At 40.3% G+C, this 22,742-nt stretch overlaps 2 protein-coding genes across 8 annotated transcripts in view; both read left to right on the forward strand.

The window, feature by feature from the left end:
- LOC127581564 (brain acid soluble protein 1-like) lies at positions 1–852 on the forward strand. The gene has a single exon (XM_052036029.1). The coding sequence runs from the start codon at positions 1–3 to the stop codon at positions 850–852; it is 852 nt and encodes a 283-aa protein (XP_051891989.1).
- Positions 853–6,988: 6,136 nt separating this feature from the next.
- Positions 6,989–22,742, forward strand: part of rhbdl2 (rhomboid, veinlet-like 2 (Drosophila)) — a 42,060-nt gene continuing 26,306 nt past the window's right edge. For 4 of the 7 annotated variants that reach the window (XM_052036663.1, XM_052036657.1, XM_052036658.1 and 1 more), the window contains exon 1: positions 6,989–7,391. The gene's annotated coding sequence lies outside the window, so the exon portion shown is untranslated. Of the gene's footprint in view, positions 7,432–12,796; positions 12,976–22,742 lie in introns of those variants that run through there. The other 3 variants (XM_052036659.1, XM_052036660.1, XM_052036661.1) reach the window with 2 other exon arrangements.

The following is a 22,742-nucleotide window of genomic DNA, read 5'->3' on the forward strand; positions in this document are numbered from 1 at the left end:
ATGGAGGTCCAGAGGGAGAAATGGGACCGGAGCTGGAGGATCCGGCGGAGGAGGAGAAACCGAGAGAAGGGCTGCAAGGTCCGCGGCAGGAAGAGGCACCTGACCAGCCGGCGGGAGAAGGAGAAGCACCGCCGGGGCGGGAGGAAGAGGGAGGCCACCGAGGGGCAGTCGGGCAGCGAGGACCTGGCGGGGGAGCTGCAGCCCGGGGAGGAGAGGGCGGGGACGGACAAGCAAGGAGAGGGGGAGCGCCGGGAGCCTGACCCGGAGAGCCTGGAGGATCAGCGGGGGCCGAAGCAGAGAGAGCCGGGGGCCGTCGACTCGCCGGGCCCAGAGGGTGAGGGGCCCAGGGGCCCCAGCTCAACGGCCCGGGAGGAGCGCGCGGCCGCCGAGGAGAAGGTGATGGAGGGGGAGCAGCCGAGGAGGAGCCCAGGAGCGGAGGAGCCTGAGCAGCAGGAGGACCCAGCCCCAGCCGGGCCGCCGGGAGCCGAGCTGGAGAACAGCGGGGAGGAGGAGGACCAGGCTGTCGCCGAGCTTGGTGGCGTGAAGGGCGGGCAAGCGGCGGCAGAGGAGCCGGGGAGTCCGATGGGCCGAGCGGGGGAGCGAGGAGAAGAACTGGGCCGGCAGGAGCAGCGAGGGGCAGAAGGGCCGGAGCTGGAAGAAGAGGGACGAGAGGCACCGAGTCTGAAGGAGCAAGAAGCGGAGGGGGGTAGAGAGGAGGCGGAAGTTTCAGAGGGCCAGGAGGGAGCTGGAGACGCACTGATGGGAGAACAACCGGAGATTCCGGGGGAAATAGAACTACACCAAAGTGGAGCTGAAAAACTTAACAGCAAGACCCAGTTAAATCAGGACTGAGGAATTGTTCAGCAACGAGTGGTTCCAAATATAAGGGGGGGGGGGGGGGTAAATTAAGCTAATATATCTCTTCAATGTGTTATTTGTTCATGAATAAGTTTTTTTAATCACAATTAGTACATGTTCTTGAAGTATTTTACTTGCAGTTAGGATTCATTTCACTTTTGTAATCAGTCTGATTTTCTACTGTTTGTGGTATTTAATGTGAGTTATTAGATCAATTAATAAAACTCATTTCAATGTTTTACATGGTTGGCAATAGATCGTAGAGCAACCTTAGTTGTGATGGAAGGCTGTTGGGGCATTAACAGTTACCAGTAAAATAACATGTGCAGCCTGCAGTTCTATCTGACTGCTAACAGCAATTTAGGAACATTATTATCTTAACAACTTCAACAAGTCTAGTCCGGATTTTCTAAAGGAGATCATGTAAATGGGGGAAATAAGATTAAGCCTTAGAATGAATATGCAGTGCATTACAGGAATTAGAAATTGTTCCTTCATTTTCCTGAGTTCTAATTCCCTGAAAGGACATTTTTTCTCATTTATGTCCTGGAGTATTGATGATACAATATTAATACTATGTCATTAATACATAGTAGGGAATTAAAACCCTGTGGACCTGCGTGACAGCAGAGACTGGAGACATAAAAGGCTGCAGATTGTGTAATCTGGAGTTAAAAAAAACAAACGGCTGGAGGATCTCAGCAAATTGGGTAGTATCTGTGGAGGCAAAGGGATGGTTGATGTTTCAGGTCAAGACCCTGCAGTTTGTTTTTTGACAACAGAGAACGGTGGGTATAGAGATTGTTGTCACTGTCCACTCAGGTGCAATAGATGGCCACAAATTTGACAGCAGTTTAAAACATAAGCAAGCCAATTGGTCCTCCAAGGCTGCTCCACTATTCAACAATATCAGATATTGTCCAAAATTACTCCCCTGAAGAGAGGATAGTGAGATAGAATAAGTGGTAGCTATCCACCAAGGGGGAAGAAGAATTGTATTAATTGTGCCTTTTTGGGTACTAGAAAAATCAAGAAGAATAAGGTTATCGCAGGGAAGTTGCACTGAGGTAAAAGATCAGTCATGATTGTATTGAATGGCGGAACAGGCATACCTCTTTTTCTATTTATGTTCCTATGATTGCAACCATGGCATCTGTAGTTTTCAGTTTTCGCTCTGGCCTAGGATACATTCCGTTTTAAGGCCAGATGTTCTGTCTTTTTCACTTGGAGTTGTTCCTATATTTTAAATGATCTAAGTGTATTTCATTTTATTCTATCCATTTTCTCTATCATTGTTTTGACATACACAGATCTCTTTACTGAAGTAAATGCAAAGTAATCATTTAATACCTCAAACATGCTCTCTGCCTTCACAATCTATTTCTTTAATGGCTGCTAATTAGCCCCACCCTTAGACTGTTGTACCATTTATGACATTTTGGTTTTCTTTTATGTTATTTATTAATTTACTCTATTAAACTCCCTGAGTCATTCCCAAAGTCTGCAGGCTTGAAAACGCTACAGATTTAACCCAATAATTGTAGGCTAATGGTGGTGGTGGGGAATCTTAAGTCATTACTCCTGGACAAAATATGTGGCTTTGTCTTTCACCTCCCCCTCTTTGGAATATGTCCAGTCTTCTCTTTGAAGGCTTTGCATTGCTCATCTTTAACCACAATTTCCAGATTTTTTAAAATCTTTGCGGAACAAGCCATGATTTACTTATAAATCACATTTCCTTCCCATGCCTGTAAGTGATAGAATATCACACTAAGGTCTAATGTTCCTTGAGTTCTAGTTTGTAAAGGCAATAAAACAATTCTTTTTGCATAAATCACCAAGCCAAGGGTGGTAATTTGTTATTAATTTGTTTTGTGTCTACATTACCAAAAAAGTCCAAGTTACAGTATTTAGTGATGATTGATTTGGTATATACACAATGTTAGCTAGATTGCAAGCAAATTCTCAGTCTCTGAAAAAAAATTGTGATATCCTTGCCAACTGATGCAAATCACTGCTCCATGACTGCTCAAGATGGAGAAGCAACATCCAGGTAAGCACAGAGCACCTTGGTTCTGTAACAGGAGCATGCAGAGGCCATGTGCAAACAATGGAAGAAGTGCACCACTTCATAAAATACACTCATGCCCCCTCAAGCAGCACCTATTACTGACTATGATTCCTTCACAGTACTCTTTGGTCACCTCAGAACCTACAGAAGTGGATGGAAGCAAGACATCCTTCATTTCAAGGGACTGCCTAAGAAGGCACACTTATTGAATGAAACTACATTTTTGCCATTTCTTTGCTTTCATTTGCACATTGTATTTTTAAATTAATTTATATGCACCAGAGTGATCTTAAGACATTTTAAAGCATTAATTATAAGAAATTATGCTTAAAAATGTCAGTGTGACATTCAGGATGGGTTAGGTTGGCTGGTGCCACCATGAAGCAACAAGGAAGGGAAGGGTAGATGGAATCGATCACAGCTAAATATAGGCAGGGGAAAATACCAAAACAAAGTTGGCTGTAGTAGGAAGTGGGTAGACAATATTAGAGTTAAATGGGGTTAGTTGAGCAGTGGGAAAGAGTGCACCAGCATGGAGTTTAAGTAATGGGACAATGAGCCGCCTTTAATGCAGAGAATTAAGGAAATACAATGTCACCTGGAACTGAAGGGTAGTGGGGAAAGGAACCAGTATGAACGAGGAAAAAAGTGCCAACTTTGACAGGAAAGGTGAAAGAATATGGGCACAGCACCAAGAATATGTGAAATGTTTAAAAAAAAAGCTCTGAACCCCAAGCATATTTCCAGTGATTCTAGTATAATAACACCTTCCATTAAGGTTACTCCTTTTACATCCAATGCATAAGTGGACAGAGGAATAATCTAACAAAATTGATGACTAATCAAAGAAAAAAAAGTATTAAAAGGAACATCCAAGAATTTGGTCAAAGAGATTTTAAGAAGTGTCTTTCAAGGTCAGAAGGTTAAAGTGCTTAAAGTAGGAGGTTTATATATAGTCCATGGACTTCGTGTTAAGGTACTGAATGGATAATGAAAAGAGGGAAGTAATTTGTCTATTAACCAGTGGAACTGAATGTATGGAGGCAAGTAAACTCAGTGATCTAACAGTCTCTTGTGTGTTTTGCAATGACAACCAGAGAAATTCTCCCCAGATAACTTCGGAAATGACAGCATATAGAATGTTGAATCATAGAACAGTGCAACCAATCCGTCCTATGTTGAGGATGATTTCAAAGAGAAATATCAGATTTGGCTTTGTTTTATATTCTGCATTTATTTACTTATGTGGGAGTCTTGAGAAGTAAAAATACTTACACTGATGTAAACAGTAACAACTTAAATTACCGTAAGTTGCTGCTTAAGGTACTGCATAAATATTTGGTGGTTGTAAAATAAAAAAACAGATTTCAGTACCACACAAATCTCAGGATTTGGGAAAAAGTGATTTGGCAAGGTTTTACCAATATTCTTTTCCATATTTTATTTATGTTGAGTTTGATGCTTAGTTATATGAATGTAATGGAACAGTATAAGCAGAAGGGATTAATGAGCACTTACAAGTAAAATCTTGCAAAGAATTGTGCAGTTGAGCAGAGCTATTATCAGTTCTTTTATTGAACTTGCATTGGTTATTTACTTTTATGAAATTCAAAGGCCTCATAATTCATCCTGAAAATAGTAGCATTTCTCACGTACTCGAACTGTATAAATCTGTTAGCTAATCAATGTACAGACAGACTCCCTTGGACTCTGACTAGCTGCAGCCAACGGTGAGTCGGGGTAACAACGGAGTTCTCTATCTCTGCAGAGAAATGAAGAAGTTTGACCCGAACATGTTTCTGAGTGATGATCTCGTGTTGTAGTAATTAAGAACTTGTCGATAACAGTAACAGCCGTTCTGTGAGGAAAACCGCCACCATATTTGACATTGCCGCATTGTCTTTTGTATAGACATGTTTCAGAAATGACTTTTACCATGGGTGAAGGTGACTTTTAAACAGGAAGTTCTCCTTTTTAAACGTTGGAGCAATTTTGTACTCCTGCGGAAAGACACAAGGAAAGGAGTGATTTAGCCGAGCATCTCTGTTAAAACTTTCCAATAACATTTGTTGGAAGTGCATGTTTGCGGAAAAAATTAAAGCAACGTGAAACAGAAGAATCCACTACTGATAATTGTCCAAGTTAGATTCCGAAATGGTTGTAAACTGAAGTGCCAAAGGAGCACCAACAGCTATGGAACCTTAGAAGGAAAAAGAACAAGAAAAAAGAATTGAAAATAGAAAAATGTAAAATTCTTGATTTATTATTGATTTTTGATATTAGTGAAATATAAAACTAAAGATGAATAAAAGAACAACTTGCATTTACTTAGTGGCATCCTTTATGATTATGACAAAGGTAACCTATCTCCTCACATCCCTTTGGGTATTTTTTGACAAGGTTAACCACACCATCCCCCTTCCATACCCCTCCACAATCGCCCAGCTAGTTGGGATCACATTTGCCTGGTTCCACTCTTTTCCATACATTGGTTATAGGGATGCTTCTCTTCCTGCTCCCTTGCTGTTACTGTTGGTGTTCTTCAAAGATCTTTCCTTAGCTCCCTTTTATTTCTCATTCTGCCCTTTAGCAAATCATCTGAAAAAACATTCGGCTTCTGTCTGAGAATCCAACCCTATCTTATTACCACCCATCTTGGTTCTTTGTATATATTTAAATGATCAAATTGCTTGTCTCACACTCAGCACTAGATAAACGGAATTTTTCTCTAATTTGATATCGGGAAGCACAAAGACATTATCATCACAAATTCTGTTCCCTCTCCATTCCCTGGTCACTACACAGATCACACTGGCAACTGAATATTTGTCATGGTGTTGTCATATTTGACCTAGAGGTGAGCTTCGAACTACATACCTGCAGATTCACAAAGACTGTTCATTCCCATCTCTCTATCATTGTCCAATTTTGCCTTGGTTCAGATAATCTGAAGCCATAACCCTCATCCATGTCTTGTTAACTTTGACCTTGACAATTCCAACACTCTCCTGGCGAATTTTTCTCATCTTCTTCCATATACGTAGCATTTGAAACACAGTTGCCCTTATTCTAACTACGCCTAGTCGCGTTCACACATCAACTGGGGCTAGCAGCCGGGCAATGTCTCAACTTTTAAACTTACCTGCTTGTTTTAAAAAATTTCCATGGCCTCAGTCCTTCCCCTCTTTCCATATTTCCCAGTAATGTAAACACATTTTGCTGAAAGCTTCTTCCTCCATGTAGCAGAAAGGACAGCGTTCGGCCCATCGAGTCCATGGCAACTCACAGAGAAATTTCATTCCCTCCCTAATTTTTCCTGAAATATATTCTTCCCATCAACTCACCCCTTTTCCAGAGTCTACCACTCACCTACACACTTGGGACAATTTACAGTGCCAATGAACCTACCAACCTGTGGGAGGAAACTGGATCTCCGGGAGAAATTCTCCGAAATATCTGTGTTCTGTAATTTTGGTCTCTTGTTCATTCCTGAATTGTTCCATCAATGGTGATTATGTTTTCTGTCACTGAGGCCACTAACCCCAACATGCCCTCCTTAAAACTTTCTACCTCTCTTTCCTCCTATTGGTTCTTTTTCCAAGCTTTCGCTCATCTGCCCTTAAATGGCTCACTGTCAAATTCCGTTTGATAACTATTCTGTGAAGGGGATTAGGATGTTTAGTTAGGTTGGAGGCATTAGGTAAATACATGTTGTTATTGTCATTTATATAGAGTTTTTTTTAATTCTGCACGTCCCAAAGCACCTTACAACTAATGAAGAATTTTGAAAATGCAGTTACTGTTGCAATGTAAGAAATTATCCTTATTTTCATTGGAAAGTACATTTTTAAAGACAACTTTTAAAATAGCATTAACATAATTAATGTGATACTTTAAACTGTGATTCTAGAAACCCATCACCGTAAATTGTCATGTGAGCAAGATGGCTCATTTTGCCTCTCGATGCCTAAACTATTTTATCAAACACTTTTTGCATGCAGCCATTTCCTTTAACAAGTTTCTATCCTACCAAACTGTCTGGCATTTGCCCTGAAAATGGCCTGAAGTACGCAACTGAATGGTGACAGCATCACATGGTATAGCTTTAAACGATTAAGTAGTTCGGTGGCTATTTGTCTTCATGTTTGTGTTTTTTTCCATGTTTTACGAAAGCTTCTTCCCCCAGCAGACAATGGATATTGCTCGGAGACAAAAGATAATTGACAGCTAGTTCAGCCTCTGCAGATCCTTCCGGCTTCAGATGCACCAATCAGCACGGTCCCGAGAGTCCGGAAAATTGATCAAAACTTTTATGGGCAAAAGCGAGGTTTTGGGAGATTGCGGAGAATCTGTAAAACGTACGGACTGGTGGACGTGGGCTTCGGAATCACAGCACCAGCTCGTTTAAAAGCATCTGATATACAGCGAGCTGACAGACATTATACGAAAAGCGCTGATCCAGGTAAACAAGTTCTTCTTCGTCCTCCGGGGTTATTGAACTTGTAAGTATCGAGCGAGAATATTTTATGGGTCGTGATATCCTTGTGTTCAGTTGAAATATTCGCTTGTAAACTATCGATCGGAATCAACAGCCGTGAGATGACTTAGCCGTTCTTGCTCTTTCAATTAGTTGATCTGGCCGGCAGTTTTCCTTAAATTGTCATCATGGTGAAGCCTTCAATGTTGGTGGCAGTTAATGTGTTCACCCGGGAAATGCTGTGAGAGGGAGGGATATTCGGTTACCGCATTAGACTAAACAGGGTTGCTTTCTTCTTTCAGTGGCGCCTGGATAGACATGTTTGCAAATTAAAAGCTGCAGTTCTCTGCCTAAAATATAAATGGCTATATTTTATTAAAATATGGTTTTTCAAAAGCCAATTTCAGTGAAGCCGACCAGTGTGAACGTGGAACAGGTCATGAAATATTTACGTTCTCGGAAGTTTGGGATTATCAGGAAAAACGTTGACATTTCCAATTTTTCTCTCTGACCAATGTCACCACCCCTCCCCCCCCCCCCCCCCCCCCACCTCTCTCAGATTATTCTCTCTTTGAAGGCTGCTGATCACTCAATCGCCCAAATGAACTTCTCTTTGAAAGCTGGCGGGAGAGTGAACCAGATTCCGAGTTTCCAGGAACTCCCTGGGGCAGCTGAAGACAACACCTCTAATGGAGAACTGGGGCGATGCATAGAAGGCCTGGGTCAGAGGGATAGAGTGTTTGAGGAGATGGAGTTGGCCACGATACTGATGGGATTTATAGAAAAGAACCAATTATTTTGAGAAGAATGTTGTGGGAGCAGGAGAAACTTGATAATCGTTAAGCAGGATTTATTATGGAATAGGATGCATGTGGCAGTATTTGTAACAAGTTCAAGTTTATAGAGGATAAAGAATCTGCAGAGACTATTAGTATTCAGAAGAGAAGGGCATCCATTTGGTTTCCGCCTCAGGGATGCTGCAGTGGGGGCAGAAATAAGAAAAGTTGCAGATGAGAAAGCATGGAGACTTGAAGTTGATAGAATATATAGTTGAAAGCTCAGTTGAGTACCAAATAGCAGGGGAAGATTGTAAATGGTCTGGCTCCATGTGAAAGTGATCTATGGTAAAAGTGTCAGAGTCACAGAGAGATACAGCACAGAAACATGTTTTTCAGCCTGAGTCCCTGCCAACCATTAATTACCCATTCACACTAATCCTACATTTAATCCCACTATTTTATTCTCCCCACGTTCTCATCAACCACACACATACACACTAGGGGAAATTTACAGTGGCCAATTAACCAGCCAATCCGCACATTTTTGGGATGTGGGAGGAAACCAGAGCATGCAGAGGAATCCCATGTTGTCACAGGAGAATGTGCAAACTCCATACATTTAGCAGTTGAGGCCAGGATTGAACCCAGGTCTCTGGCACTGCAAGGCAGTGGCTCCACTAGCTGCACCATTAAGAAAGAGGTGGTTAGAGATTTGGTCTTCTCAATGCACGTAGGAAGATGTGACTCATTAAGTGGTTGAAGAGTTGAAAGAAGAGGGCAGAATTGAGAAATCATCAGTGGACAAATAAACACTGAACATAAATTCTGAAAGATGTTAACATCTGTAATGTTATAAGAGTTGCATTCATCCAGCCTTTATAATATAGGAGAATCATCCTAAAATATAAGTGTGACTTCACCCCATTTATTGCTGTGCATTTAAAAATTAAGGGCACTTGAAAACAACAACAAAGTGAAATACATAATGAGACGTGTGTTCTGTGTGTAATTGTTCATTTACCTCAGCAAAGGCACTTTCATGTGATTAGCCATTGAGCAAGTGGGAAATAATACACAATACTTTTTCCACAAATAGCTTCTGACATTTCCTATTGTGTCCCATGGAGCACAGGTTGATTTTTCCGTCTCATGGTTTTCGTCACTGATGTGCCTGAGATTATGTAAATTGCAATCCATGACATTTTATTATACTTCAACCCCACAAACAATTCAGACCCCCCCCCCACCCATGTATAATCTGGATTATTATACAGGTATATAGTATTGTTTATATTTTTGTATCTTACATAAAATACATTTCCATAGTTTTTATATAGCTTTTCAATGTTGCTCTTTGCATGCCTGCTCAGTGCCAAAGCCTGAAACCAAAGATCTGACCTCTGAGAATACTCATATTGTGATGACGACACAATTGGTTGATGTGGTTGGGATTACCTCAGTAATAAACGATGGCAAAAACATCACTTTGGTTTATTGGTAGGAGTTGTTGAAAAGTAAAATTTATGCAAATACATGGAGATTCATCAATGTCTCCAGCGACAGGAACTGCAAAAGTTAGACTTAGGGTGGAATCTCTCACATCTGTCAACAATGCTCATAATCCCTAACTGAGAGGAGGTGTACTGGTGTTTCATTTCAGTTTGTCAAGTCAACATCCCAAGGTGTGGGACACTGCCAAATGGATAGTAAATTGTGTAGAACTGTGGATGGCTTTGTGCTCTACATGTGTGCTTAGTACCTTCAGATCGCCAAACAAATTTCACCTAGCAGCATTTTGATAGACAAGGAGACAGTCTGTCAAACAGTTTGAATTGTGTTGAAACAGTGGTTGGAATTTTGAATTTCCACAGGTGTAAAATAACTGGTATTGGGCCAATCACTATACACCTCACTCAATTTTCCCTTTCATTGAAGTTGATATTGCTACTATTCCTTGTTCTATGCTTCCACAAAAGTCAGCAATTCCATCACTTGATTTAAGTAAATTAACGATGATTTAACACTGCTCTCCCCCTTTCAGGTCCTGAAATAAGACTCTTTAACTGTAAAAACTTCATACACCAAAGGAATATCACAGTTTATTAAACATTTGGCACATTCTTGGTCTGAGGATTGTAAAGACTGACATATAAAATTTAAAATGTTTTGCAAAAATGTGGTTATATTATATCCACTTTCACCCTTGATACTTTTCAATTATTCCAAATACTTAAAAGTAATTGAAAATCAAAAAAAACTGCAGAAGCTGGAAATCGTAAAAAAAAAACATGTTGGAAATACTCAGCAGATCAGGCCGCATCTGTGGGAAGAGAAACAGTTAACATTTCAAGTGAAAGACCATTCCTCGAACAAAAGTAAAAGTGATAGTGTCCTTTTAGTGGGAGTAGTTTGTTGCAAACACTAATTAAAGAACTGTAAATGAAGATGTATATTTCAAAGGTTTGAATGTAAAAGCATCACGTAAAAGGAATAGCAAATTTGAGATTTGAAAGGGGTCAAAATGAGTCAAGTTTGAATAGGGCAGATGAGTTTGGTTGCATGGACTATGGGGTAGCTGGATTAACAAAACAAGTTGCACCCTCACCTTGTTAAATCCACATGTTGCCATTGAGTTTACCAGATCGTATTCTTGAATATCCCCCAAAGTAAAAGACTCCTCTTTAAATGATAAAAATATAAGTAATTTATATTTTTACTCATATATTATTTTTTCATTTTATAATTCTGTGCCTTGCTATGTTTTTAAAACCAATTATTTTCTTAAATGTGATAGATGGAATTGGACATCAGCCTGGATTTTAATAGGGAAAGGTTAATGGGAAGCATGAGGCTCTTCAAAATCAGTGATTTCAAATCTTGGGTCTTATCTCCATGCCACCAAACGTCTGTCCGCTTGATACAAGCAGAAGTATGTTTGGTGGAGGGTGCCATCCAGCACCAAAGGACTGGTTGCCAACATCAAGGTTCTTGCATTTTAAGGTATTTGTTGTATTTCAACGTGAGACTAGTTTGTAAGTCCCTTAAGATCATGTAAATTCAAGTCAGTTCTGTTGACAGTGTCTGCAAACTGCAGAGATTGTGGAGAAGGGAGGGGTCACTACTAGGAATTTCAGATTTCCTTATTAAATTGTGCACTTGCAGAAATCTGTCACTGTTAGTTTCATGGTGCAATAACAATTAAAGGAAAAGTTGAGGGGATGGGCTTTGGGAGGAAATTTGGGAAGTAAGAAGCTTTAAATAGTCCATTTTTGCTCTTCCACAAGGAAAGTAAGAAGATTTTCTTGCATAAATCCCTTTTGGCTTTGGCTGCTAGTCCTGCTATTGTCAGCCTGCGGGGAAAGCCTCAATGGCTTCCCTACTTAGGCCGCAGTTAACATTGCAGAGGGACTTAATGATATGATCCGAAAGTTAAAAGATGGACCTCTTTACCTTCTAGCTTTACACCCGTCCTGAAGAGGAGGTTACAGTAGAAAGCAGTGGGATTGGTGCAGGATGACGTTGGCCAAGTCCCCTGCATGGTTTTGTCTGAAAATCAGCGTGATTTCTGCTGGGTGGTTGGGTTAAGATTAACACTATTGAAAGCGAAATTGCAGATTTTGCAACAATGATAATTGCAAAAATATTAGCATTGCCAAATCCAGAAATGTACCCTATCCTCCATTATTGAGCTTGCTCCATAGTGACTAAAAAAATCCTGAGTTTAGGAATTTGGTGCCCTCTATACCTTTTATACTAACCTTATTATTATTAATATTAGAGTCATTACAATCCATCACTATCACTGTCCCAATGCCTTTGCAGATGAATAATTTGCCTACAAACATGCAGTTTCTGAACCTGTTCACTGATGACTTCTCCTAATGCTTGAAGCATCTAAAATGGAGGGAGGAATGAGGGTGTTTTCAGATTTATGTGACTAAAATATTCAGGGAGGCAGAGTTCCCTTTACATAGTGTGGAAAATATATGACTATATTGGAGGCGATTTTGAAAATTTCTTTGCTGTCTCGATCTTATCCAGAATCATCGACTTAATGCTTACCTCCCTGACAGTGGAGGTGAACAATGAGAAGAATTGAAAGAAATTATGGGATTAGTAAAATAAAAAGGGATAGTGGTGCAATTCTTCCATGTACTAGTTAGCATCTGGGTTCTCCATCAACTTGGATGCCTTTACAACAACTATGTATTATGTAAGGGTTTAAGGATGAGTTTTTTTTGAAGAGGTGATGACGTAAGATTTGAAAACAAGAGAGACTATATCAGAGGCGAGAGCACTGTTAACAATATCAGCTAACCTGGGAGCTGGAATAGAAGATGGATGGTCAGTAATTTAGTGGGATTAAATTTGAAGGAGTGGCAAGTGTGGTTTATAGTTAAAATGAGTTCAGAGAGGGCATGAAGAGAGAACAAAGAGAAATGAGAAGATGGTGCACATTGAGGATCAGGTCAGCAGGAATATTAGAGGAAGTTTGGCTCAGTGGGCCATGGGAAAGAGGGAAGTGACATAGGCAGTTGATCAGATGGAATCGTTTTTAGTAACAAGGAAGTCCATGAATTTATCGGACCTACACTGCCTATCTGAGTCAACAACAGTTCTAAAGACTAGGAATCATTTCCGTAGCCCTGCTCTGGAGCTTTTCCAAGGCTGTTAGGACCCAGATGAGGCAAAAAGAATGACTGTGGCACTGCACAATGTGCAAAACACTGAAAGCTATTGTTGACTCACTTGGTGTAATCATCCTTGGCAACAACTTCCTGTTCAGCATGGTGAGGCCTCTAATTGTTTGCTTTGATATTATGACTGAGATCACAGTTTTGGATAAATTGTGCTGGTACTGCTTAATATAGGTACATTGGATTCCTGCTTCAAAATTATATTTTTGCTTTTCAGTAAAGATAGGGATTTAAATTAAAAGGTGAATTTTAATGCACAGCATGTTTCAGTTAAATTATTTTCTTTCCTCTATGTAATTTGTGAATGTGCCTTAGATGGTAATTTATTCACTCAGGCACAAGAGCGCCTTCATTTAATGGAAATTTGATTCCCATCTCTAAGGCAATTGTTTTGTATCTCAGAAACCTAGGGCCAAACACAATTTTTTTCTGTGACACAAATTAATTGTCACTGTAATTACCTTGGTGACTATTAAAACATTTAATTAGTTGTGCCATTAAATATTTTCCCAGGGAATCTCAGCAGTATAAGATCTGACTGAGATTTGGGTAAATGAAAAGTCATAGGAAGTAAGGAAGAACAACAAAACAGTTACCTGTAACGTGTAAGGTCTTTGACACACACACATTGTCCTCAGAGCCAAAGAAATATAAGGGAATGTCGGAGTCAGAGAGGATTGAATACACTGCAGATACAGTGACAAGCTGAAATTTTGCTAAATTAAAGAGTCAATAAAAAAAATCGGAAACAAATTGCAGATGCTGGAAATCTGAAACAAAAAACGGAAAACACCGGAAACATTCAGTAAGTCAGGCAGCCACTGTGGAAAGAGAAAGTTAGCTGTTCAGGTCGGTGTCCCTTTGTCAGAACTGGGAAAGAGAGAAAGCAAGTTAGCTTTCATTAGCAGAGAGGGTGGGGGAGGGATGGGTAGAATGGAGAGAACATCTCTGATAGGGTGAGACCAAATGAGTTAAAACAGTTATTAGCAGTTAGAAACACATCATGCTTCTTTGTCGTTGTAGTGTGTTTTTAATAACAAGACTGTGGGACTATATTATACTACGCACAGACGAAGAAGCTTTAAGTGTTTCTAACTGCTACTCTAACAGCTGTATTAACTCACTGAGTCTCACCCTATCAGATATACTCCCTCTGTTCTACCCATCCCTCCCTCACCTTCTCTGTTCCCAGTTCTCATGAAGGATCTCAGATCTGAAGCGTTGACAATTTTTTCCAGGTCAGATATGGGATGGATCCAATGTTGTGCCCCTTCTGATTTTATTTTTCATTAGAGTGGAGAGTAAAATTAAATGGGTTGTGAAAGGGGCATCAGACCCAAAGCTCACCCATTCTCCCTGGGCAGGCTGAGTTAAAACAGAGCATTGCTGATGAAGCCTCTCAAGCTAGCTGAAGATGGGAATGGAGGTGAGGGGAGAAGGAAATAACTTTAAGGAAAAAGAGGGTGATGGAGAAACAATGCTGGGGTTTTCTTTGCTCTCGGTATAACCCTAGATTAATGATTGATTGTTGCCAGAGCAGATTGAGGGCCAATAGAACGGTATGGTCCCGGCAAGTCTGGGGGTAAGTGACTAAACAGACATCCACTTAACTCGCTCAAGACAGTGAGTGCCCTTTGAAATTAAGTTGAATTGCTTGACTATACCCTCCAACATAAGCCTTGCGCAAATCAGAGCAGGTTCAAATCACACTTTAGAATCATTGATTCATACAGCACAGAAAAAGGCCCTTCGGCTCATCATGTCCATCATACCAATTCATACTAATCCCATTTACAGCCTTCCATATCTTGGCAATTCAAGGGCTGTAGGTACTTCTTAAATGTGGCTTCAGTCAGGGGAAGAGCGTCATCATCTCTGAGCCATGTTTCTGTCTACTAGGATGTTGGTGCAATCATCCAAACTAATGAGGATAGGTTGAGTGAGCTGGGGCTTTTCTCTTTGGAGAGGAGGATGAGAGGTGACTTAATAGAGGTGTACAAGATGATAAGAAGCATAGATCGAGTGGACAGTCAGAGACTTTTTCCCAGGATGACAATGGCTAGCATGAGGGGGCATAATTTTAAGGTGATTGGAGGAAGATATAAGGGGGATGTCAGGGTAAGTTTTTTTACACAGAGAGTGGTGGGTGTGTGGAACGCACTGCTGGCAGAGGTTGTGGGGGCAGATACATTAGGGACATTTAAGAGACTCTTAGATAGCCACATGAATGATAGAGAAATGGAGGGCTATGTGGGACGGAGAGGTTAGATAGATCTTAGAGCAGGATAAAAGGTCAGCACAACATTGTGGGCCGAAGGGCCTGTACTGTGCTGTAATGTTCTATGTTCTATAATGTCAGGGATGGCAACAACCTTGTTCATCAGACAATGGATATTCTAGAGGGTAATGCAAAAAGGGCTAGGAGATGCTGGAAGATTCTTAGTAGGATAGAGGGTGGCTTGAACAAACAGGAAAGTGATTGATAATGAGCTCAAAGTGACAACTAAACCATGTATGCTGATGGACATTGAGGGATCTTGGATTATTACATTGACCCAGCACCAATCCTTACCTGTGTCCTTCTTACCTGCTTCACCCTCTATGCTGAGCATCCTTAGTCATTTCTACTTCCACCTCAAATCTTCCCCATATGGGATGCAGGTGGAGGTAGAGGAAAACTGTACCCATGGGTTTCAACTGCGAATTCACAAAACTGTGGTAGTTAAATACAAAAATGGTAAGGGGTTACTGTACAACTGAGGAAGTTTTCCTCAGATTAACATGTGTTTTCCAGATGAATCTGTTGCTAGTTTAATTAGAATTTATGACATAGTGAAAGATTATGGCCCTAAAAATACATACACAAGAGTCTGTGGTGTAATTCATATAAATAACTAGGGTCAAACCAAATAATTTTGTCTGAAGGATTTTTTCCCCCTTTTCATTAAGCAAGTAACCACACACTCAGATAATCTGGTGTCAAGGGTTCAGAACGAGTCATTTATAAACTTCTTGTTAGTCTTTCCAATGCTCCACAATTAAATTGTTGTGCGTCATTTCCTGTTTAAATAGACATTGATTTGTAAACAACCAATTAATTTGGGAATAGGCCAGACAATCAGCAATCAACTTCCTGTCTTTTTGTGTGTTTTTCCAGTAGAATAATGGTTCTGATGTGCTTTTGCAGTTTCCAAATATGCTCTGAAGTCTTCCTGTATTTTATTCTGTATCTGTCATGCTTACTGATTAGAAGAGGTGGTAGAATATCTGGGGTGTGGGAAGGAAAATGCTCCGAAGGATCCATATTGTATGCAAAGTCAGAACCTGCAGAGAGAAGAATCTTTTTTATTAGAACAGGTTCCTGCAGGAGAAAAATAATGAAGTACTTTAAATATCAAGATTGTCCATAATTTTGCTTTCCCTCCCTCCCTTATTTGACTTCTTCCTCTGCTCCCAGTGATTACTTCATTTAAAAGCAAGATCAATTATAATTTTATTTTAGATAATTCTAATGACAGGCTGATTAGATGACAGACAGACAAAAAAAAGGTTCCCGAGTAATGACTCCCCCCTTACATACACCTCATTACCTGGGTGTCATTGGTTCTATGCAAACATTTGTGACAATGGACCTGTTCCCAAATTTTCCCTTTGTCTCTTCCCATTCATCTGAGGTAATACCTCCCATTGAGCACCTCACTCAATTTCTTTCCTCCGTCATGGATTTCCTTTAAAATCCTTGATTTTTTTTCCTGCTTCCCATCAGTGTTCTTACTAAGGCTCTCCTTTAATCTGCTTCATCCTCTGTTCCACCTTTACTTCCAAATCCTCCCCTTCCTCCCTTCTGCTTTAGCTGCACTGCCCTCTTCACTGCCCAACCTCCACTTTCAAGCAACTTCTCAGTCTCATTCATTCTCACAGCCTCTCCTCCCCAGGATCTGAGGCAACTTCAGATCACTGCAATGTATTTTTAGCTGCAACTGACTTCCCAGTTTTCTCACAATCTACCAGTTAAAAAAGTCATTCCTCCAGCTTCCCCACGTACCCTGTGGAGCACATGATCTCATCAATAATATAAACTTGCATTTACATAGCACCTTTAAAATAGCAAATAGCTCAAGGCATTTCATAGGAGCATAATCAGACAGGAACTGAGACCAACTAAAGAAGGAAATATCAGGAGGCATAATTAAAAGGTAGGTTACAAGATTTCAACAGGGAGGCGGAAATGCAAAGAGGTGTTAGACAGGAATTCAGAAGCTTCAGGTCACGAGGGTTAATTCACTAGTGGGGCAATGGAAATCAGACATTCACAAGGGTCCTGAGTTGGACAAGTTCTGGATGCTTAAAAACATGGGGAGGGTGAAGGTCAAAAACAAAGGGTGAGGATTTTAAAACTGGGGCAATGCTAAGCTAGCCTTTGATCACATGTGATGTGAGAAAGGAAATTAGTGTGAGTTGGGATGTGAGTTTTGGATGAGTTCAAATCTATGAAGGGTAAAAGATGAGAGAAGGGACTTAGGAAGCATTTGAACAGTTGAATCTCTAGGTAAAAGAGACTCAGGTAAGAATTGCAGGAGAGACGGATTGAGACAGAATGCAGATGGGAAAAGTTACAGTGGTGGAAGTAAATGTTTTTATGGTGAGGCAGAGTCATTAGCTGAAAGGAGTTTGTGTTGTGGCCCTTTACAATGTTCAAATGAATGGAAATATTATAAGGATATGAACATATAAATTAAGGGCAGGAGAAGGTCTCTTGGCCCTTTGTGCTTACTCTGCCATTTAAGAAAATAATGGCTGATTTGATTGTAATCTCAACTCTGCATTCCAGTCAATCCGCAGTAAACAATCAGTCCTTGCTTATCAAGAATCTATCTACCTTTTCCTTAAAAATATTCAAAGAGTCTGTCTCTACCGCCCTTTGAGGAAGAGAATTTGAGATTCACAACCTTCTGAGAGAAAATATTTTGCCTTATTTGGCTTAAATGTGCAACCCCTTATTTTTATCCAGTCATCCCTAGTTCAAAAGGAAACACCCATTTCACACATATCCTGTCAAGACCTCTCAGGATCTTTTATGTTTCAATCAAGTCCCCTTTCACTCTTCTAAACTCTGGCAGATACAAGCCTACCCCTGTCCAACTTCCCTTATTAGGTAATCTGTCATGCCAGATGTCGGTCTGTAAAGCTTCTCTGAACTGCTTCCAATGCATTAGCATCCTTCCTTAAATAAAGAGACCACAACTGGACGTGATACTCCAGATGTGGCCTTGCCAATGATCCTTATGACTGGAGCATAATGTCCCTGGATTTGCATTCCATTCCCCCAGTGTTACGAACCAGCAACAAAAGAAACACACTGAGTCATGATTCAGTGTTAAAAACTATTTTATTAATCACTACTTATGATAATAAGAAAAATAAAAGTAAAAATGTTAGTATGTTAGAAGTAAAAATGTTAAACCTTGAACATTAACCCCAAAACTAAACTCTTCGTGTGTGTGTGGCAAAGTCCCAAACTCCAAGTCCAGGAATGGTTCTTAAAGTTCAGTTCAGCAAGCCATAAGGTGAAACATGAGCAAAGCTTCTTCAACAACCACCATTGTCTGAAGATAAGACATAGATGTAGAGAACATAGAGAGAGTAATTACGAAGTCCAAGTGTTCCACGATGGAACCCAAACAACACCTCAGTGTTTACTCAGTAGTGCCTTCCTCACCCCGAAAAGCATCTGAATCGTGGCCGTCCACACAAATACCTGTTTCCTTCTACAGGTCAGCAACAAAGTGAACTCCACCGGATTACTTCCAATTTCCATGCATGGATTGCAGTGACAGACAGTTATTGTTTCTCATCCATCGATAGAGAAACTAGCAGGCTGGTGTCTCTCTCCCTTTTCTCTCTCTCTCTCTCTCTCTCTCTCCTCTGACTTCGACTGACCTCCTTAACAACGTCATTATGTCCTTTATCTTCTGTTGACGTAAGCACGCTACACACACACAGATACACACACACACACAGATACACACACACACACACACACACTACTAACTCTATCTTAAAGGGACATTCACCGAGTCCGTAACACCTCCCACCTAAAGAGAATTTTTTTCCAAGAAATTTTTTTTTACCATGCTTACAGTTAGTAGTGTTAATAATTATCATGCTACAGAATTACAGAATATCAGATTAGTAAAGATACATGTTTCCCATTTAACATCGGGAAAGACAATCAGCAATCACATTATCTTTACCTTTAATGTGAGTTATCATGAGATCAAACTCTTGCAAAATTAAACTCCAGTTTAACACCCTTCTGTTCTTGTTTTTGACTTGGCTCAGAAACACCAATGGGTTATGATCTGTATACACAGTCAATGGTTTCTGAGCGGTGCAAACATATACAATGAAATGTTGCAAGGCTAAAACAAGCGACAGTAATTCTTTCTCTATGGTGGAATAATTCTTTTGATGCTCATTAAATTTCTTTGAAAAGTAAGCTACAGGATGGTCATTATCATCAAGGTCAGCTCCTGCAGCTTCATCACTGGCATCTACTGCTAATGAAAATGGCTTTTCAATGTCAGGTGATTTGAGCACAGGATGGTAGCATAAAATGGCTTTCAGTTTCTCAAATGCTTCTTGACAAGAATCTGTCCAAACAAACTTTACTCCCTTCTTCAGAAGATTAGTTAGGGGAAGAGCAACATCAGCAAAATTTTTACAAAATTTTCGATAATATCCAACCATTCCCAAAAATCTTCTAACAGTTCTCGTACCCGTGGGAACAGGGAACTCAGATATTGCTTGAACTTTTGCCTGAACTGGAGCTAGCTTGCCTTGACCTACAACATAACCAAGATACGTCACAGTGGCATGGCCAAATTCACTTTTAGCCAAGTTAACTGTAAGGTTAGCTTTGGAAAATCTTTCAAACAACCTTTCTAACGCAGAGATGTGATCCTCCCATGTATCATTCCTGGTCACTAAGTCGTCAATATAGGCATCTGTATATTTTAACCCATGAATCACTGAATTAACCATTCTTTGAAATGTTGCCGGAGCATTTTTCATTCCAAATGGCAAAACATTATATTCATACAATCCAGAAGGGGTTACAAAGGCAGAAATCTCCTTCTCTCTATCTGTTAATGGAACACACCAGTACCCTTTTAATAAGTCAATCTTTGTAAGAAATTTAGCCTTTCCTACTCTGTCTTCTACATTCATTCGATATGGGTGTTGTTTGATTGGTTTTGCATCCCCAACATCAACATCATGAGTAATTATTGACGTTCTGTTTGGAACATCTGGGAACAGATTTTTAAATTTTAAAATTAATTCTCTCATCTGTTGCTTTTGCGAAACTTGTAAATGGTCCAACTTTGTTTCAAGGTTCTCCAGGATATTTTGGTTTTTTAGTTTCGATGGAACAATATTTGGTCTAAATTGGCCTTCCTCATTATCAACATCAGGCATTCTAGAAACAACCTTCATATCATCCACCATGGCCACAACTGAATCTCTCTCATAATAAGGCTTCAGCATGTTTATATGACAGAGTTGTGTTTCTTGTGTCTATCTGGTGTTTTGATTATATATGTCAAATCAGTTACTCGGGATTCAATAATATATGGTCCAGAAAAACGAGACTGCAATGGATTATTTTGGCTAGGGAAAAATACTAACACCTTTTGTCCCACTGCAAATGTCCTAGGCCGAGCATATCTGTCAAAACATGTCTTCATTCTTATCTGGCTGGTTTTCAAATTCTCTCTCGCTAGCTGGCAGACTCCCTCCAACCGAGTTTTAAATTTTTGGACATAGTCCAACAGACTCAAATGCACTTCCTCATTAACCCATTGTTCTCTTAACAATTCTAAAGGTCCTCTCACCCGATGTCCAAATACAAGCTCAAACGGACTAAGTCCTAATGACTCCTGTATTGATTCTGTAATGGCAAACAAAAGTAAATGAATGCCCTTGTCCCAATCCTTTGTGTTTTCAAAGCAATAAGTCTTCAGCACATTGTTGAGAGTAGAATGAAATCTCTCCAGAGCTCCCTGAGGTTCTGGGTAATGTACAGATGATACAATCTGCTTTGCCTCCAGCTCATAGACTAGTTGTTGGAAGAAATTAGACATAAAATTACTGCCTTGATCAGACTGGATTTCTTTTGGCAAACCAACCAAAGTAAAAAATTTTAAAGAGCCGTTGACACAGTCTTGGCCTTAATATTTCTAAGGGGTATTGCCTCTGGAAATCTAGAAGTTGCGCACATGATGGTTAACAAATACTGATTTCCAGCCTTAGACTTTGGCAATGGACCAACACAGTCCACAATCACCTTCGAAAAGGGTTCACCAAAAGCAGGAATTGGCTTCAACGGAGCCACAGGGGGTTTTTGATTTGGTTTACCTACCATCTGACATGTGTGACAGGTTCGACAAAACATCGCCACATCCTTTCTCAAACCAGGCCAATAGAATTGTTTCAAGATCTTCCCTACAGTTTTATTCACACCAAAATGACCACCTAAAGGCATACTATGGGCCATTTTTAAAATCTCATTCCTATAAACTTTTGGAACCACAACCTGGTGAATAACTTCCCATTCCTCATTAACAGGGACATGAGGAGGTCTCCATTTCCTCATTAACACTCCATTTTTGACATAATATCCAATTGGCACTTCTTCAATCTCATCACATGAGAGTGCTTTTCCTTGCAATTCTGTAAGCTCAGGGTCCTTCGTCTGTTCCACCATAAATTCTTTCCTCGACAAAGGCAAATCTTTAAATTCAGGCTCACTACAAGGATTTTGTTCCTCCAGTGAAGAGAGAAAAGTCTCAGACAAGTCATCATAATTTTCTTCCTGTTTAGGACTGTCACAGGGAACCACATCAGGCTGCACTGGACTGTCAGCCTTGGCTAATTCTTTAGCCCTAGCTCGAGTCACCGCACAGAATGGGTAAACATCTGGATCATTCTCAGACTCATCAACCCTTGGTTTGGTCGTTAACCGTACCACAGGGACAAATTCTCCATCCGCAAGATCATTCCCCAATAACAAAGAAACTCCTTCCACTGGTAAACTAGGTTGTATCCCTATCTCGACAGGTCCTTCTACGAACTTTGACTTTAAAATCACCTTGTGCAAAGGGACAGACGTGGTGTCACCTGTAATGCCTTGCACTAGATTTACCTCACCAGTGACAGTTTCTTCACCAAAATTTAAAACACTGTCCAGCAAGAGAGATTGGCAAGCCCCAGTTTCTCTAAGGATTTTCACTGGCACCTGGGGTGACCCATCTTTCAGTGAAACAAAACCCTCTGATACATAAGAACGGAATTCCTTTCTCACCTCCTCCAACTTTTCAGCTTTCACCTTTGGCAAGGACTGATCTTTAACAACATCTCCTAGATCTTTTTGATTTTTAATTACCTGAAAGCAAGCATTGGGCACGGCTTCCTTCCTTTTCTTCAAAAGGGCGCAATTAGCTATTACATGGCCAGGTTTCTTACAGTAATAACAAGTACGCTCAACAGGTTTCTCCAGCACTGGCTTCTTTTCATCCTTCCCTTTTTGATTACCTCCCAATTTAATCTCCGGTTTACCTGGATTGTCTTTATAACTCTTTTGAAAGGATTTAGGTGGTTCCTATTTGGATTTATGGGTTAAAACATAATCATCTGCCAACCTAGCAGTTTCTTGTAAAGTTTCCACCTCCTTTTCATTTAAATATGTTGTTAATTCAGCTGGGACACATCTTTTAAAGTCTTCCACTAACATCAATTCTGTCAATTTAACATAATCCCCATCTACATTTTTAGCCATGCACCATGGTTCAAGACATATT

Source organism: Pristis pectinata, chromosome 22 (assembly GCF_009764475.1).
Source record: "Pristis pectinata isolate sPriPec2 chromosome 22, sPriPec2.1.pri, whole genome shotgun sequence".
Classification (NCBI taxonomy): Eukaryota; Metazoa; Chordata; class Chondrichthyes; order Rhinopristiformes; family Pristidae; genus Pristis; species Pristis pectinata.